This window comes from Oppia nitens, unplaced genomic scaffold (genome assembly GCF_028296485.1).
Source record: "Oppia nitens isolate AA-2021 unplaced genomic scaffold, nextdenovo-longstitch-racon4-pilon3 scaffold3_pilon_pilon_pilon, whole genome shotgun sequence".
NCBI classification, from domain to species: domain Eukaryota; kingdom Metazoa; phylum Arthropoda; class Arachnida; order Sarcoptiformes; family Oppiidae; genus Oppia; species Oppia nitens.
Genome location: NW_026533221.1, coordinates 7461605 through 7482306, shown reverse-complemented (window position 1 = coordinate 7482306; position 20702 = coordinate 7461605). Strand labels below are relative to the sequence as shown.

The 20702-nt window shown below is 20.0% G+C and overlaps 1 protein-coding gene across 1 annotated transcript; it reads right to left on the bottom strand.

Moving 5' to 3' along the window:
• Positions 1–951: 951 nt before the first annotated feature.
• On the bottom strand, positions 952–13630 carry LOC128957574 (uncharacterized). The gene is made up of 2 exons (XM_054303364.1): positions 13596–13630; positions 952–2143 (listed from the first exon to the last, which is right to left on the bottom strand). Exon 2 carries the CDS (start codon positions 1992–1994, stop codon positions 1041–1043), a length of 954 nt encoding a protein of 317 aa, XP_054159339.1. The 5' UTR covers positions 1995–2143; positions 13596–13630; the 3' UTR covers positions 952–1040.
• Between the last annotated feature and the right edge of the window lie 7072 nt (positions 13631–20702).

Sequence of the window (20702 nt, the reverse complement as noted above, 5' to 3'; positions counted from 1 at the left end):
GTTATTTAAAAATCATGACATTTTAAAAAAATAATGATTGCAATAGATTTTTATTTAGCTCAAGGATTACCAATAAAGACATGAGATTTTGAAATACATATATCGCAGGGATTTCTGAAAGCAAAAGGTTTTTTAAAAAGGTTTTCTTAAATCTTAGATTACTATACTATATATTGTTATGTTATGTCGTGAGAAATAATTACATGTATTTTGATCTATAACTGACAAATATATCATAAATTTTCTTATAAATAAAAATAAAACACTTTTAAATAATAAAAATAATTATAATATTTCTAAGTTTTGTAAACAATTTTTAAACAAAGTATAAATAAAATGATTAAAATTTTTGTCAACATAATAAATGATTAGAAAGTAATTATAGTTTAATACAATTTATAAAGGCTTTAGTTATTTATTATTAAGTATAGACATAATAAATTGCAATTGAAACTTATTTAATGTCATATTAAGAAAAAAAGTTTAAGTCCTTTTTATTAATGTAAAATACCTTAAAGTTAAAAAATGAGATTTTCAAATAAAGTTATAAATGAAAGCATAAACAACATGAAAACATAATTGAATTTAAAGGTTGTTTTCACTAAATTAGATTGAAAGTCATTGAAACCTGAAAACAATAGGACTTTAATTATAGGAGTATTTTAATAGTAGGATAGGGATGAAAACTAGAAAAAATATGGTAATTATTTTCAAATATATATATTCATATATTTATAATACAATATATATGCATATCATAGGCATACAGATCAGTCAAGGTTTAGCTGACTAAACAAAGTAACAATAGTTTACATTACAAGATATCTGTTTTCATGTAATTAGAGTATGTAATGAATATTAAATAGGTTTAACATTTTATTGACAATATGATTGACAACACATAACGTGTACTATATTTGCTTCACATAGCTTTCACTAAAAAATATGTCTCGATATTGGATTTAATAATAAATTTAATATAATTAAAATATGTTTAGAGTGTTGATTGACTTTAACATTAGCATTGATTATCTATTATCCTATAGAGATGTATTGCTCATAGATTCAGATGAAATTGTCGATACACTGGTAGAAGTGGTCGGTGTGACTGATGGTGTACTGCTGTGGTATTGATAGTGATTGTATGGCACAGTACTGGATAATGAATAAAGTTTGTCGTAATCACTAACTTCAACATTAGTTATGTGTTGGAAAAGACAGGGAGAAGAGATATCACACTTTTTCGGTAATTTATATATCGTGGAGTTGGATGTGCTCACAGACTTCTTGAGAAAATTTAATTTTTTGCCCGACTTTTTAGGTCCGGTCAGTGCTATATTTAACGGATCAGCTGTCAGTGTTTCGATGTGTTCGTGGAACTGATTGGCCGCATAGGGAGAGTCAAAGCTAAGTCCAGCCATTCTTCGGTGATCACATGACAAGTATAGTGTATGAAAGCACGGGTGATGTGCAGAATAATCGCTCAAATTATCGATTATGTCTTTCCATAACACAAAACCCGTTCCCTTTTCAGCCAAACAGATCTGTAGTTGTCTTTTGTCACGAGCTCTAGTCTCTCCCTTATCAAAGATAATCACCGGAACACCTGTTCTCGAGAGTTCCCACTCATGTATTCGGGGTTTTGAATTGCGGCCGCCGTTAATGAGATCTGTTTTAGTAAAATACAGATTTACGAGACAACGGCCTACATATACATGTGTTTTATGGGCGCGAAAAAAGTTTTCAATTTGTGAGCTCTCACTTTCACTCAAGAGGTTTGTTGTTTCATATGTGGGTGCAGTCGTCAGATTACCCAACGATTTGGATGATCTAAGAGCTGTTTGATGGTAATGACTGGATTGGATTCTCATGTTTTGGTTATTATTATTATTGTGATAATACACAGGTGTGTCATATTTGTCGTTGAAATGTGATATCATGGCCTTCCTCAGGACAGTTGGCTCGTCGTAATCACATTTAATATTTGTATTCATTTTTAAAAGAAATATTTATTAAAATCACTCATTAAATCATTAAATTATTAGATTTAGCAAAATATTTGTTGTAATTTCCGGAGATTATTCTCTCTGATCACTTGTACGTCACGTTTCTGTCACAACAGGGATGTAATAGTTGATGATCTCTAAGAAAATAGGATATAAAATACAACACATAAATTAGTATATAATGATAGATACAAACAAGTCATAAATCATATTTAATAATAAGGTTTAAATAACTTTTTTTGTATTGTCTAGTAATATGATCTCAAGTTTTATAAAGCATTTTAAAAATATTTAAAAGTGAAAGTATATTTCCATAAAAAGGATTAGTTTTATTAAAATTTATAAATTTGTTATCAAATTTTATGATACCAAAAAATCGTGAGTGCAATAACTGGTTGCCCAACAAATATAATACTATATACCAGTAAAATATATTCAAATAAAACGACTGCATATTCAAATTTATATTTCAAAAAATCCTCAACAGATAATATCTAAATATAGATAAATATCTTAGTTTAACTAAACATAACATAAAAATATAAAGATAAAAAATAACACAACATATAAAAATTTATAGCAAAAAAATACAAAATAACAACAAAAATTTTAAAAAAATTTCCAAATATGAATAATATATTATCTATTACAAGGAAATTGACACAAAAAGTGAATCATTCTATTATTAAATAACTAATTCAATGAAATACCTGTATTATTGTCACTAATATTAAATAAAAAATTATTTTATTATAATACAATGATGTTATTTTTAATTGTTGTATTTTTTACTTTTTTAATACTTTATTATTTTACATAACTTTTGTATCACGACTTAAAACATAACAAACAAATCAATTAAATAGTAATCATCATATCATAGAATATGTTAGCAATTAAAATAGTTATAATAATTAATAAATATAATTTATAATTGCAATATAAAGATAATTCAAGGATATTGTTATTAAACTAATTATTTATAAAATTGAATCAAATATTCTAAACATGAGTTAGTATTAGTAGTTAACTATGTATTTTCATCCACATTATTTATCAATCATATTTAATAAGATTTATTTTTTAAACGTGAAATTCATTGATGCAATTCAGTTATTAATTTGTTGCCTTATTATTAAAATACTATTTAATCTATTTTGTTGTTAAAAATACAAATTTTTAATACATTAGCCGTCAGTCAAAATGTAAGTCACATTAACTACTAGTCGTGTCAGTGGTTGTGATGGTGTGGTGTCAGTGGTCACGGATGAGGTGTCTGACACCGGAAGGAACTCCAATGGCGTACAAAACGCAACACAAAACATACTTTTTATCTATTTATCTCAACTCCTATTCTACTCTATTATTGTTTAATATTATTATTATAGATGAGTATATTTTTATGATCTCCAGCAAAATTTTTTAATAATATATAAAATTGTTTTAATATAAATAGAAATACTTAAATGACTTATTGTATTGTTTGTAATGAGTTTTTAGAACTTACATAACTATATACTATAAAATGATTGATATCTCACAAAAAATGACTAAATTATTGGTTAAAGTATTATAATAAATGAATACTAAAAATAATAGCACTTTTGCTGAACTGACGACAATATCTTAAACTAAAACTAAACACCAACTGAGCTCTCAGTCGACGACTCTTTCGTTTTATTTTATAACAAACTATCGCTTTTCGCACAAACAATCTTTAGTTATTTGCCGATTGAAAACAAATAAATAATAAAAAATTATAAAACTTTTTACAATACAAACCATTCATTTTGTAAAAAAGGTAATTCTCATAAAAACATAGACAAAGTGTACTCAACTTTTTATTTGCAATGTATTTATTGCTTCAACTTTTTTTGTTATCATTAAATACAATCACATCTCACGACACAATAAAAAATTACTTTAATTTTTTTCCCACTTTAAAGTCTTTATCAATTTTATAAAATAATTGAAAACTTATCATTTTGTAGTTTAATCTTAGCATTATATCTAAATTTATACAATGTCTGACAAATATATTTTATTTTAAGTAATAAAAATCAATTTTAAATCGATGAACGCTTATAAAACATCCCACACATTAACACTCATTTATTATTATTTATATTTATAAATATAATAATTATAATTGGTTTGTTTCAGACAATATTGTTTGGCATAAAAATACACAAAATTAATTAAATGTTGACAATTATTTGTATTTTTAAATGAATTAATTTAGTATAAAACAAACAATTTAGCGTTTTATGTAAATCAAGTGAATAATGTAAACTACAAGTCATTTATGTAGTAATTCAGTGTAATTAAGTATTAATTATTTAAAATTAAATAATACTATCAAATATTTTTCGATGTAATTAATCAAATAAGGTTAGTAATAATAAAATATTTTGAAATGTTTGAAGTTATAAATTTAGATCAAAGTATAAAAATTGAAATTAAATTGTTTTGAAATCTTTTGCCTTATTTTTATTGTAAAAGTATCGGCAGTTTAAATAATAACTGACAGTAAAATATAACATTAGTATGTTTTTATAAAAGCAATTACTTTACTTAAAAGTTTCATCTCTTAATGGTTTATTGTATTATTATATGAGAGGCGGTTATCATGTTTATGGTGACTGGTGTGTGATCTGCAATAGACTGCAAGTGAGGTCAGGGCTAATATATAATGAATTTATGTGTGACTTCATTATATTACATGGATTTTCATTTAAAAATTCAAATACTCTTTAACTCTTGAAATCCCACCTTTGAATCTCAAAACAACTAAATACTAGACATTCCTATGCTATGAGTTGGACAACCATTTGAAAATCACATGCAATTGTAATGATGACAGTCATGCAATAGTTGGCAATCAAATATACAGTACCAGTATCTCAAAGTGCTGTTTGCAAACCATTATATTATATAGTATTATGTATTGTAAAGTAGGGTTAATAAAGAATACAATAAAATACAATATAATAATAATTTCAATGACTTTTCTAGTTTTAATCTTTTGCTCAAAAATACAATATTATAAACCAATGTTTCGGCTGAACTCTCTTTTTAAGTCACTTTTTTCATTCATATAATTTATATTAAAATCACGCAACTCTTCAGTGTTTTTTATGAGTTATATTATTAGTTTTATAGCCACTGAATATATTTACTTTTTTTATTAATTACATCATCGTTTGTATTGCCAATTGTGTGAAAGATCATAAATTATGGGCTTATGTTTTACTGAGAAAAATCATCAAAAAATAAAATAGGGAGAGTTTGAATAAATATTTTATTAGTGTTTACCTCATAGTGTGTCAAAATAGCAATTGTTTAATACATGTGAAATTTCCAGACATATAGTATACAATTATACAATTTTTTATTAATATAAATTTCAAGGATAATATTGTATAACATATTGACTACATTTTTTATTTATCATATAAGTGCTAATAAATATATACTCATACAAAACATTTTAAAAGTGTGAAAAACTATTTTGTTTAAATATAATAATAGTTTACTATGTTATTGATAAACAGTAAAAACAATTTTAAATTATTCAATTTTGTACTTTTCAAACCTCAAATTTGTATAATAACTTAATAAAAAATAATTTATTGTAAATACTTACAAATACTTAATTAATATGCAAAATTATCAATAATTTAATTAAGTCAGTTAAATACTATTACATTATTTTTTATTAAATAGTTTAAAACTAAAAATAACTTCAAATAAATAATTGTAATATATGTAAGATATAATATATGTTAGTAAAACTGTCAAATAATAAAGTTTTACTTAAATTGAAAAGTTTTATAGTTTCTTTATAATTAAAAAATAATGTGAAACTAAAATTAAATAATTATTCTAATTTTCAAAAATTAATACTTGTTTAGCTATTATAATAATATATTTCTAAATAATAATTAAATTTTAAATATTATTATTATTACTATTAAAACATAAAATATACATAATTGATTTTATTTATTGTTGTGATTATTATATTATAATATCATAATGAAATTTTCATATAAAAAATAATTAAATTTTAGTTATAATTTATTGTTGTCCTATTTAACAATCATTCATATATTCATTCACTTATATGTGAAATATAGTGTATTTATCAACTGTTAACTCATGTTACGTGTATTTGTTGTTAGACTTACATAAGTATATAATAATAACAAATAATAATAAAACTACAAAATATCTCTGGATTTCATTTATCGTCAAAATAAGGAAAACTTTTCAACAAATGTCTGAACAGAGGATTATATAGAAAATTAATGAATGAATGTATTATTTCTCTCATTCATTGACTCAAATAAAAAGTTTTATCACGAAATTATAATTTAATTTTTTTCAAAAAACCACCGAATCTTTTTTATTTATAAAATAACAAAATTAAAAAAACATAAAAATTGTTTTTTTAGTCAAATATTAATCAAATATCTAACTAATACTGTAAATAATATACAATTTTATTGTTGTGCTTAATTACAAAAGACACCCAAAAAGCACTTTCATTTATTTAACTTTTTACAAAAATTTATATTTTGTTATAAATTAAAGAGAATATACAATAAAAAATTATTTTTTCTATACATTGTCTGTAATGTATTTTATTTTTTATGTATTTAAAAATTATATAGTATTCAAACTATAAATATATTGCTATTATATCAAAATATTTTTTTTATATAAGTTTTATATGAATTATTATACTATATATATATTATATGAGACAATAATTTAAACTTTTTTATTAATATATTAATGGACAAAATAACATAAATATGTACTTAAAATTGTTGAGAAGTTTAATATCAATAACGTTTTATATTATTTTTGTGTGTATAATATTATATCATAAATAGGTTTCTTCCGCATAATTTTATTAAACCCATTTTTGCTGATGTTTTTTATCTCAATAATAAAAGATATGTTTTGGCGCACGACTTGCTGGTAATTATCGTCTCATATAATTAATGATATATTTTGCAAGATTTAATTGACTACTTTTATTTATAATATCAATAATAAACAAAATATTTTTTTAAGTTAAAAACATTTTTTATAAAATGATTTAATATAGATATCTAATAAATCAATTACATAATAATGTTAACCCATACCTATCGGTTATCCTCTCTCTCTCTCTCTCTCTCTCTCTCTCTCTCTCTCTCTCTCTCAGCCTAAAGATGTTTACTAATATTTAATATATTATTAAATAATTGACAAACAAATCTTTAAATAAACTCAAGTGAGTTAAATAAGAGAATTGCTGAATGATTTAATTTTATATTTATAATATTAAATAAAAAATGCAATTATTTAAAAATAGCTGATTTGTCAAATACAGGCTTTTTTGACCCATACCTCGGAGTCAAATAATTTTTATGAACACAAACACACAAACATTCACTTAAAGATTATTGACAAAAAGTATTTCTAATACTGTATAACTAGTTTTATAAAAATATGATAAATAAACAGTTAATAGTTTTGTGAATCTCTTTTACTGGATATCCATAATCTCATTCCCAAAAATTCATTGCACTCACACTTATATAACATTAGAATTATTAATTGCTTTCTCTATATAAAAGGTAATAATTTTTAAATAAATGCTTTTAAAAATAAATTAAAAGCAATGAACTTTAATGTATTTTGGAAAAAGTGATTTACAAAAATAAATATTATTAGACAAGTATTATATAAAGTATGATTTCTACAATACCTCAAAATGATCTCAATTTTTTTTAAGTATAGATTATTTATGAAGTGATAATTATTGATTACTAAGATTATCCATTCATACACTAATAAATAAGTATTGTATAACTCGATTAAGTTTTATTATCGAAAACAAATTATGCATTTGTTTTGTTTAATAACCATTAAGTGGTTTTCATTTTATTTTTTTACAAAAAATGATGCCCTCATAATAATATTTGAGTAAAGATTGCCTTAATATTAAACAACGAAATTGTGTTGTGTTTTGTAATTTTATTTTTATTACATTTTCCTAAATTTCACACAAAACACAGCATTTAGTAAATGGTTTATAAACTCAAAAATCAATTATTATATAATTATTTTATCACTTTTTTATATTTTTATTACTCACTAGTTATTTATCATAAGTTATTATTTTTAGTTTTAATTTTTATTTAATCAATATATTTATTTTTATTATGATAAATTGGTATATAAATATACTAAATTTGTAATAAATATTAAATCGTGAATAAAATAATTGAATATTAAATTTGTTTGTTTAAAATTATTTCTATAAGTTATGTATTGCATATATAAGTTAATAATCTAAAATTGAATGTATGAATATTTTTTTAGATTAATCATTGCTTAGTAATATTAGTTATTAAAAAAATATTTTTCGCTCCTATAATTAGCTATTTATTCACGTTTTTATAATAATAGTTAAAATTAAAATAGCGTATTGATGAATAACAAAATATTAATCTATAATTACTACAATAATATTGTATATTATTATTATAACAAACTGTGTGTACATATGATGGGAAAACAGGATGTCATTGAATAGATATTTTTATTTCATATATCATTTTATTTCTCAGTTTATAATAAGCAAATATTTGTTAGCATTCAAAACTATTTATATATAGTTTGAAGTTGATTTTCAATATACAAATACAAATTATATAATTAAATCGCCTATTTATTTAAAAACAATAAAAAAGGCTTATTTAATAAAATATTTGAAACAAATAATCGACATTTGGTTTACTCCCAACTTTCATAGACTATAAAACAAAATTAATTTCATTATATATACATAGTATAAAAATGATTTTTTTAAAATGACTAGTATTTGATAAAATTATAAATGCAAAAACTATTAATGTAAATATTGATTGGTTTTGATTATACGTCGTTATAAAGTATTGCAAGTCAGCACTTAATATATCAATTTTTAATTTTATTTTAATATTTACTATTTTTATAAATACGAAAACCCCTATAAATTAAACTACTAAATAATATTTCGATAAGTAAAAATTTTCCATATACTAAATTATTAAAAAACAGTTTATAAATAAAAAATGATGATTAAAATCAAAGCATTATAAGATTTATTAAACTGGGATTTCTTACACTTTATTATAAACATTTAAACACTAAATTAAAGTTTTTATTTTAAATTAAATATATATATAAATCTCAGGGTTTTTCATCTATAGAAAGATGAGGTCATTTCATGATAACTTAAGACAATTTCATTAATTATTTGACTTTATTTTATTGTTAGTCTTTAAATAAGTATTTATTTAGATTAAGATAATTAATTGCCTCAAAACATCTAAACATAATATTTGTTTGACTAACTAATTTAAAATTCTGTATATTGCTTATCTATTGCATCATATATTTGGCACTTTTATTTTATCATTATCACATTTGAAATCACATTTTTATATATTATTATACAATTTATTAAATAGCAATTCATATTTTTCAAAAAACTATCGATTGTATCAATACATTAATTATTGTCTGACATATAGCCTTACATAATATTTTTTCAAAATAGACTATCAATTATTTACAACATTCATAGATTGGTCAATAGCTAATGTACAGTACACTCAATGATGCGTTATTTAACTAATATTATAAAAACACAATTTAGTTTATTATCAAATATATACTTCAATAAAGCAATTAGTTTATTAAAATCATATTTATAATGTCTTTTAATGTATATTTTTATTTAAGATGTATTAATAAACAAACAAATACAGTATAAATAAATTATCGTTGGGTATTGTATAAATAAAATAAATTATAAAATTTTAATTAAATTAAATAAATTCAAATTATTGGAAAATAGTATTATTATAATAATTATTAAATTAATTTCTGATTTTTAAAATAATGACATTTTAAATTGAAAAACTTTAAATAAAACTCAATTCATCTGAAAAAAGGATTTGATATTTAACATACAATAATTAAAACTTAATATAGCTATAGATAAATCCTTTTTTTAAATTATAACTAAAAAAATTTGTTTAACAATAGGAATTATATTTTGTAATATATTATATTTACAAATTCAACAAAAAGTTTGAATTCTATAATTAATGTAAATATTAATTATATAATTTTTCAAAATGACAAAATCTTGATCAAAATTTTAATATGAAATATAAGGTAATTAACCATTTAATTATTATTATTGTTTAAAAATAACTTTTTTTATGATATGACATAAATTCCGATTAACATTAGTAAATATGGTTAAATAAATAATTGTTAATTACTTATTAACTAAAAATAGTACTTTTTTCTATTTATAATGAAAACAAAATCTTATTATAATAATTTGATTATATTTATAAATTATACTATTTGGTATAATATAATATACATTAATTATTTTTATGTAAATATAAAATAACAAAATTAAGGTAATCTTAATTATTGGTTAGATTAGGTACAGTATTTAAACTGTTTATTAAGTTAAAATATAAGTTAAATATTATAATTTTTAATATAATTAAGATATTTATTACTATTATAATAATAACTAATTATGGGTGATTCACATATTTCGTTCGCACTTGAGGGGAGGGGGTCGGCCAAAGTGAACTTTTGAGAACCAGAGGATGGGAGGGGTAGAGACCTTAAGAACTTTCGTATTTAGATATTTTAATTCTTAGCGGTCGGAGACTAGCGGTTATGAGATGTGAACGTAATTTGAGAAAAGTGAGAAAATAGTGGAGAGAGGGTCTAGATTTCTTAAAAGGTTCGAACGTAATATGTGAATCGCCCCTTTATTGAAATAAAATAATAATTTGATGTATTTAACTTATAGTAAACTTAATTATAATTAATTAATGATAATTCCATAGCAACTAAATATTAAATATTTTACTATTATATAATGGATGAGAATTACATAAACAATTTATAGCATCGCATTGTATTGTAAATAAAAAAAATCTATAAATTGATATTTTAATACTTCATTTTGATTGATTTTAATTATTCAAATAAAAAAATCTAATGTAAAAACAAAAAATAAATTCCTTAAATAAATAAAACTATGTTGACTTATAAGTATAGTATAATTTTTAATATTATTAAAAAAATTACACCCGCAAATTATAACTAAATACATAAAGTACAGTATATTACACAAACTATATATATATATTATATTAATAATTTAAAAATACTGTAAGTGCTGGTAAAAGACCCTCATTTCAAATTGTTTATTTCAAATATAATAATACAATTTGACCAATAATTTGCTAAACTTTCAATTGTTTTAAAACAAAATAAAACACAAACTTAATAAATATTTTGCTGACATTTTGCTTTTGGTTTATATAAAATGACATTAATTGCTCCGGAATTCAACAATAGACTAATTAGTTTTTGACCCAATTTTAAACATTATTATTATAATATATTTAAATGTATATTTGTTTGTAGCCATTGTTTTAATATTAATTTATTTATATATTTACACCAATGAACTCAAACAAATCCTTTACGGTTTGTATGATTACCACTAAAACAACACCAAAAGGCACTAAAATTTATATTTAAAAATATGTAATCAAATATTTATAGATTTTATGTTTTAAAAATTATTATATAATTTTTTTTGAGAAAAATCTTACCTTTAAATTTATAATCAATCATTTTATAGTAATACAAATGACAATCACAAGTTAACATAAAAGAGTAATTTATGTCAATTAAAATTATTATTTATTTATTTTGTAAATTCAATATTTTAATAACAAAGATAATACAGTAATAACTCGTTTTAACAGTAGTAACATAAAAAACAAAAAATGTAATTTTCATCCTTATTATTACATAATCATACGTATATCTCAATAATAATTTCACATAAATTATAGGATTGAAGACAAATGTTTAGCTAAACCACAATTAAAAGTCCAAAATCGAGTATAAATTTTATCAATAATTAGCACAAATATTTTTATATAATGCTATAATAAGATACATATTTATAGTATACTATAATTAAATAATAATTTAAAACTTTTAATTTATCATAAAATATAAACTCAAATTTTAAAACAGAGTTAAATCTTAAATCCTTAATCACTTTAAAAATATATCGATAATTTGTAATGTGTATTAATATTTAATTAAATATAATATGAAATAATTTTATTTAATAATTAAAAAAAAATAAATTGCATTATGTATTACAGTTATTTGTTTTTAACTAACTGGAAAATGCATTTTTATTATATTTTTTACTATTAAATGTATAAAGTATAATGATTAACAAAATTGTATGTAAAAATTAATTATTATAATAATAAAGTTATGATTTTCTACTATTATTATTATTATTATACAGTATTGTATTGAAATAAATTCAATTTAGTATTACCTCATAGAAACTAAATTTATATAATTACTGTTTTAATAATAATAATTTAAACAAATCACTGACTTTGTAATATATTTATGAATATATATTCATTCAATTAAAATAAATATAAAAATTAATAGGTGTTTAAAGTCTGAAATTTGCAAAATAATAATAAAATACAAATGATGCTAATTTATAAAATGTAAAAATCATTTTAATTAAATGTAAATTTTTCTACATATCTAATAATCTCTATTGTTAGTTTTTTATAACCTATTAATAAATTTGTTTAATTCAATATTTTCTAATCAATTGTATGCATAATATGATAATTGTTATTATTATTATTACATCTTAAACTAATTTTATTGGTAATGTTAAGATAGAAATTAATATAAACAATTGAGGATACAGTAAGAAATTATTGAAATATAAATAAATGAAAACATAGCTTAAAACCTGATAATCATTTAAATTTTATTGAGTTTTAACAATCAATTGTTAGTAAAATCTTTCTTTTTTGAGGTTATGTTTTGAATTTAAAACTTTCAAATTATTGGAATAAATAACAAATACTTTTTTCCTATTTTATTAAAAGGTTTCAATTAAATAGCCATTAAATTTATTATAATTTTAAAGATAAATAATATAATTGTTTGCAAATCATGAATAAAGAAGTTAAAGTAATATTTATTTAATATAATTTATTTTTCTCCCCAATCTATTTAGACATTAAATTAGTGAATTATTGAACAAATTATACAATTAATAATTAGTATAAATGATAAACTATATGTTAATAAAGTCATAAATCTAAGTTTAAACAAATGTGTCTTCAATTTATTGTTACAAATAAATATAATAATTCTAATAATAAAAATTATTGCAATATTTAGTTAGATAATAATTATAATTATTAGAATAAATATTTAAAATTATCAACCTGTTATTAATTAGAAAGTTAAAATTAAAATTTTTCGATATATTTTCATACGTAATAAAAAAAATTATTTTCCCTAAATATTTAAGTTTATATTAAAACTTTTATTAAATATTTAAATAACTAGAAATAATTTTAATATTAATGATCACTTAATAATAATTTATTTGTATTTGCAAACATTTGAGACAATATAATTTATTTGTCTTACCTTTGGATTTTGTATTAAATTAAATTTAAATTAAAGTATTAACCAATTATTTTTACAGATAATTTGATATAAATGTTGGCCCAAACACGAGATAATGTTCACACAAATAGCATAATACTGTTTAAGACAATAATATAAGTTAAGTTTTAAAAAGTTTTTTTTTAATATATGAAATCAGTTAATAGTTAAGTCTTTAAACGATTACTTGTTATACGATATAATTTATATGTATAATACACTTATTAATGATAACTAAATCTTTGTTGTTGTTATTTGAGTTGAATTAGATCTCATGGATTGTAAACTGGTATATCATATAAACCAAGTAAAATGTGATTTTTTAGATAAATTTTTTTTTGAGACATAAAAAGCACGTTTTGCTATATTTCACTATTTTTTCAATAACTTTCGTTCAAAAGTTTATTAACACTTTTCACTTTTGACGCTAACAACTATTATAACTTTGAAATTCATTTATTTATTGCATTCAAATAACAATTTATTGAAAGAGTTGTTGTATTCAATAGTTATGAATTGATTTACAAACTTTATGTATACTGTATAACAAATAGATTGAGTGATAATATTATTGCATTAATGCGTGCAATCAATAATTAACACATGTATTCATCGGATACACTGTTTGTCATATAAATGCTTACAAATACCAGTATCTATGATATGATAGACATTTGATTACTACGACCACAACAACTACACTACCAGTTTTGAACAGGTCTTACACCTCAATGATGAACAGCAACAGTAAGTTTGTCTGCAATACCATAAATGCTTAATATTTTATATGTATATTAATTATACTGAAGAAACTACTCTACAACCGGTTTTATAGTTAATGTGTCGCCAATAGCTCTGTAACCACCGGTGCCACTAAAAAGTAGTTATTTTTCAAATAACGTTCAATTCATTACTCAAAATCACAAACAACTTTACAAACAGCAGAATATTTCTCAGAATTTATAAAATAAGACTAAATTTATTACATATTTTTGTTATTTATTTTAAGTAATTTACTATTTGAAACAAATCCAAAAATAATAGATTAAAACAATTTTTCAATAATTGACTGGAAATATAAAAGATGCTTATAATAGAATTTAACATTAAAATATAATTTAAATTTGTTTTAATTTATAAATTTATAATTTTAATAATATTAATAAGTTTTTAATAATTATGATTACAATTTTTTGTTATAAAAATTTTCAATAGACAATACACTATCAATCATAATATTGAATAATTTTATTTATTAACTAACAAATTAATATAAAAAGAGTGACAAATATTAATCAAAAGTTTTTAATGAAAGTTAAAAAATATATAATCAAAGAAAAACAATAATAATATTTGCAATTTGGTATCCTTTATAAACTTATTTTTCTTTAATTTAGTATTAAATACAAAAATAAATTTTTAATTTAAAAACATATTCGGCTATGAAATAAATATTACTAGCAATGTATACCAAAAATATTTGTTTTAATAAATTTAATAAAAATAATTAAATATGATTAACGTTATTATTTATTAATAGCCTCTATATTATTCATCTAAATTTAAAACACAAATATTATGAATTACTCTCTCTATTATGAATTGAAATGTAATATTTATAATTGTTTCACAAACACTGATATTGTCGTCAGTTAAATAATTTTTTAATTACACCGTATTTTCATAACAAATATATGAATAAACATTATTATTATTAAATGTTTTATTATATGAAGTGATTCACTCTTTTATTAAACAAATTCAAAATAAAATATTTGCTTCCTTTAATATTTTAAATAAAATCTGTATATAATTTATAATAAACATATGCAATATATGCTAACAATATACTGGTTTATATATAGAGATTAATAGAGTACTTAACATCAATTAAAATAATAAACTCAAAATTGATATTTTAAATAATTAGAATAATTTAAGAATTATAATGAATTATAATTATGAATTTCTTATCTTAAAATAGTTTAATAATTATACTATAAATATAACAAATTGCATTTGCAAAACATATTGCATAATAGAAGATGATCATGCTAAATATTTAATATTTACTTTAAAAATGATCATTTAAAACTTTTTGCAATTTTACAATTTTCTAATTAAAAAATATTGTTGTTTTTCTGAAAATAAATACTGAAAAACAATATTTAATATGATTTTGTGTTTATGTTAAATATTAAATAAAAAAGTTAATTAATAATAATATAATTTAAACCACAATAATTTTAATCATAGTATAGTTATGTATTGTTGTCTGAAATACAGTATAACACAAATAGTTTTTGAGACACAAAATTTTAAGTTTATATATTAATATATTGAAAGTTAATTCTATATAAACTTACCGTAAAATCGTGTTTTATTTCACATATGAAATTTTAAAAAAATGAAAAATAACATTTTCATACAGTAAAAAACTTGAATTTTTTACCACCCCTAATAAATTAAACGAGTCAGTAGGGAAAAGTAAAATTGGGAAATAGGAAACTGTAATGACCGGTAATTAATTAATTAGTTATAACAGTGTTTAACAATAAATGACATTTGTATACATTTACAGTATTTTCATATACTATAAATCGGTAAATAGATAGCATATTCAAAGAGTTTGAAACAACTAGAGACGTCCAAATACAAGGGGTGGGAAATTATTATTCAAAGTAAAAAACTATATTTTTCATGATACAAAACTCGCATTATTCCCCATGACTTTGATATTTCCATATGGGAGAGAAAACACAATTTAACGGTATATTTTTTTTTTAATACTTATATTTTAATAACTACATGTGTATAACTACTGTATGTTACAAAAAGTTATTTTAATAATTTTGATTCAATTTACTTCACAATATTTGCGTGTATTGAATGTCATATTCAATATATTAAATTATTTGATTTAATAAAAGATAATTATAATTTTTAAAACATTTCAAATGTAAGAAAAGATATTTAATTTCCATAAAATTAATAATAAGTTTTTATTTTTAATTTATACTTATTTTCATAATTAAGATAAGTCATTTATTTAAAATAAATATACATTAATAATTTACGTATAGATTTTTTTTAAATTAAAAAATATCAATAACAATACTGTAAATAAAATAGTTAATTTATTGTAAACAAAATTGTAAACATTGTAAATCAAAAATAAAATTACTTAAAGATATTAAAAATTAATTTATAAGTTTTCATTGCATTAATTATTTACACTTTTTGTGAAATTATTTATTAAAATAAAGTTTAATCAAAATGACAATAAATATACACAATTTTATTATAACATAATTATTGAGGACAACTACTTTAGGCTTTATCCTCGTTTATTAATTGGCTATTTTACATGTCATAAACTATTTGTTATATTATAATAATTTATTATAACTTTTGTAAAAATTATTTATCAAACTAAGCCCTCAGACTTTTTTTTTATTAAATACATATTTAATATATAAACTATCATTTGAACGAAACATTTTTTTTTAAGTCACAACTTATTATAATATTAAAGAACTGTTGTAATAATTATTATTATAAATGTTATTGAAAATTACAGTATTTATTGTAGAAATTTATACAATATAATTGTGTTTAATTAACAATTGATATACAAAATTATTTTACAATTAATTACTTCAACTTTTTATAAAACTTGAATAAAAATAATGTCAAGAATGGCATTTAGTGAGCATTTAATGGTCATTGATATCAATATGTCTGAAGGCTTTGTATTTTTTGTTTATTAGATAATGGCCTCAAACGGACTAATTTTGTCAGAAAAATATAAAATAAATAATTTTGTTTATGTCTGGAATTTAAGTCAAATTATATTATAATTTACAAATATATTATTTAAATTACATAAATATATTAAATAAAGTTGTACTCTATAGAAAAGATACTATTTATTGAAAAAAGTCAAAAAGTATATTATATTATGTGTTAAGCAATCAAATATTTGCTGAGAATTTCTAGTAAAATATTTAATGCAATAATATTAATACCAAACAGTATTTGTGATAAATTTTAAATCAAACAACACTTTTATTGTGTTTATATAAAACTAGGAAACAATAAATAAAATTAACTGGGATTTGCATAATAATTATATTATACAGTATAATCGTATCGTTTATATTGTTTTATTGTATATTACATTCAATTGCATCGTCTATATATTAATACAGTATAATTGTAGGACAATAAAACTTATAATTATAACCATAGAAACACTTAAGCAAACAGTTACAGCTAATTATCTCATGTTATTACAGTTTATTATTTTAATATAATTTATAATACTTTTATAAACTTTTATTTAAATATCTTTAGAATAAAAACTACTTTTAAAATCATCAAAAACAATATTGTTTTATAAATTCACATTTATAGCCATATTATATACTTATATAATGTAAATATTTAAAAAACTTTGTTAATTACTGATAATAAAACTTTAAAAACATGAACTATTTTTAATTGTACCAAGTGTATTTAGATAAATACAAATTGTCATTTATTATTTATTTATTTATTATGTCAAAATTTGTTATATAATTTGTTAATAATATTCATTTCGTAATTTACAAAATCACAATTTTTAATTTAAAAATTTAATGTCTATTTTAATTAATAAATTTGTTAAAATTTATGAATAAATTTAAATAAAAATTAATTGTTAAATACATATCAAATTAATCAAATTAAAATATCAAATAAGTGCTTATTTGTTTGTAACATTTACTAAAATTTTATTAATGTGTTTGTTATAAATGAGTAAATTAAATTATTTGGAAATAATTGTGGGCGGATTATACTATCTATAGATTATTTCAATTTATTAAAAATGGTTAACAATTTTTATTTATTCAACATTATATGAAATGAAATAAACATTTATTACATAACATATATGTATATGAATTTAATATTTCTTATTTAATATCACATTTTTATTTATTTAATACAGCAACAATTTTAATTAAATTTATTTAAATACATAAAAACAAAAACAAACATTTAAAATTATTTTATAAATAGATAAATTAAAAATTAAACTAATTTATGCATTAATTATTGTTAATTATGATATAAGTGTTATTACACTATAATAATAGCAACAACAAATGTGATAATATTTAAAATATTAAAAATAATTATAATACAATTTTTGAAGTTACTTACATTTTACATTTATTTATTATTAATCACACATTTTTAATTAATTATGGATAACTATTTCACTAAAATAATTTTATAATATTTAAAAATTTCTAACACATTACAATAATATTTTATCACTTTAATCTAAAAATTGTTTCGATATTTTAATTTGTATTACAAAAGTGCTAAACTATTTGAAACAAATGTTTATTATAGAATTTATTTATGTTTAAATCATATGTAAAAATATATAATAAATTAAAAATTAATGTTTGGGTTTGAGTTTGAGTTTTAAATACAATGTGAATAATTTTAATATATTGAATAGATATTTGAATTGTTCACTAATTTGGTTAATCAAACATAAATTGTTTAAATGTGTAGTTTTGTCTCAAATTATTTTAGAATATATATATTATATAAATATGTAATTTAAATGATGTTTAACCCCATCTGAAAAGCAATTTTTGTGACTAAAATTAATATTAATAAATAATTTATTATTATTATTAGTGTTGTCAATAATAACAAGTTTGCAATTAATGTATAATAGATTATCTCATTTCAGTTTACAAAAAAAAATTCTGAAAATTTGATGCTTCGTCAGGTGCTGATGATGATGATGATCATGGTGATGATGATCATGGTGATGATGATCATGGTGATGATGATCATGGTCAGTTTATTGTCAATTTATTGTTAACTAACCCTAATGTCAATTTACAATAGGGGCTATCAAAATATATGATATACTACCCTGTTTATATACTGTAATTTATTTATTGTGCAAAAATCAATTGGACATCTACATATTATAATGTGTAGATAAGTGAATTGTCTTAAAACAAATTAGTTTTATTTAACATTTGTTAAACAGTAAATTAGACAAATAAGTTATATATTAATAAAAATGACAATGGTACTCTATTGTTTATGTTGTTGATTTATATAACTTTGCTCATGGTCACTTTTATAACATATATGGTTGACCAATTATTGTTATGATTATTTTAACAAAATGTTATATTTTATGTAAATATTATAATAAAATTGTATAAAATTAAATTTTTTATGTTATACATTTAAAGAGAACTAGTAATTGTATTATTTTATTAGTGTATTGCAAACTTTAGTATCATTGATAAGACTAGTTATTTAAAAAAAATTAGTTGTATTACCTTTGAAGTAAACCTATGCGTTTGCACCGACAGTTTGTACCTAAAATATATTTTAAAAAATAAATTTGTATTATATTCTACACAACATATTATTCCGTATAATACAGTACTACTAATAAATTTGATTGAATTATTATATTGTTTATTAAATTTATTGATTATATTGTATTGAACTATAATATGATTGACTGACTGACTGACTGACCCCATAGATTACATCGACATAAAGCACTGGAACAGCAATCATCAGGTCTGTGATCACAAGACATCCCTCTTTTTAAACATCTCTTTGAAAATCTCGATCGTCTGATAATTAGACTTTTGGTTAAAAATATATAGTTTTTAATATAATTATATAATTTTATAAATATTAACTTACTTTGGGTTACTATAAAAGTTGCGAACAAGACTATCGGTGTAATCATTTAGTAATTCAGTTGCGATGTCGTTGTCTATCAATATTATAAATTGTTTCAATCATTTACATTAGATTTATAATATTAAGCATTTAGTAATATTATAATTATAAGTAATATTTATTTTACTTATATTTATAATTACTTTTGTTATTTATTTTAAATAACTTCAATCGATAACTATAAAAGTATTTCCACACTACTATACATTTCTATAGTACTGTAGTAATATTTTTGTATTCAGTAATAATTATTTGCATAAATATAATAAATATTAAAATCTTTAGAATTAAAATATAAGAATTAAT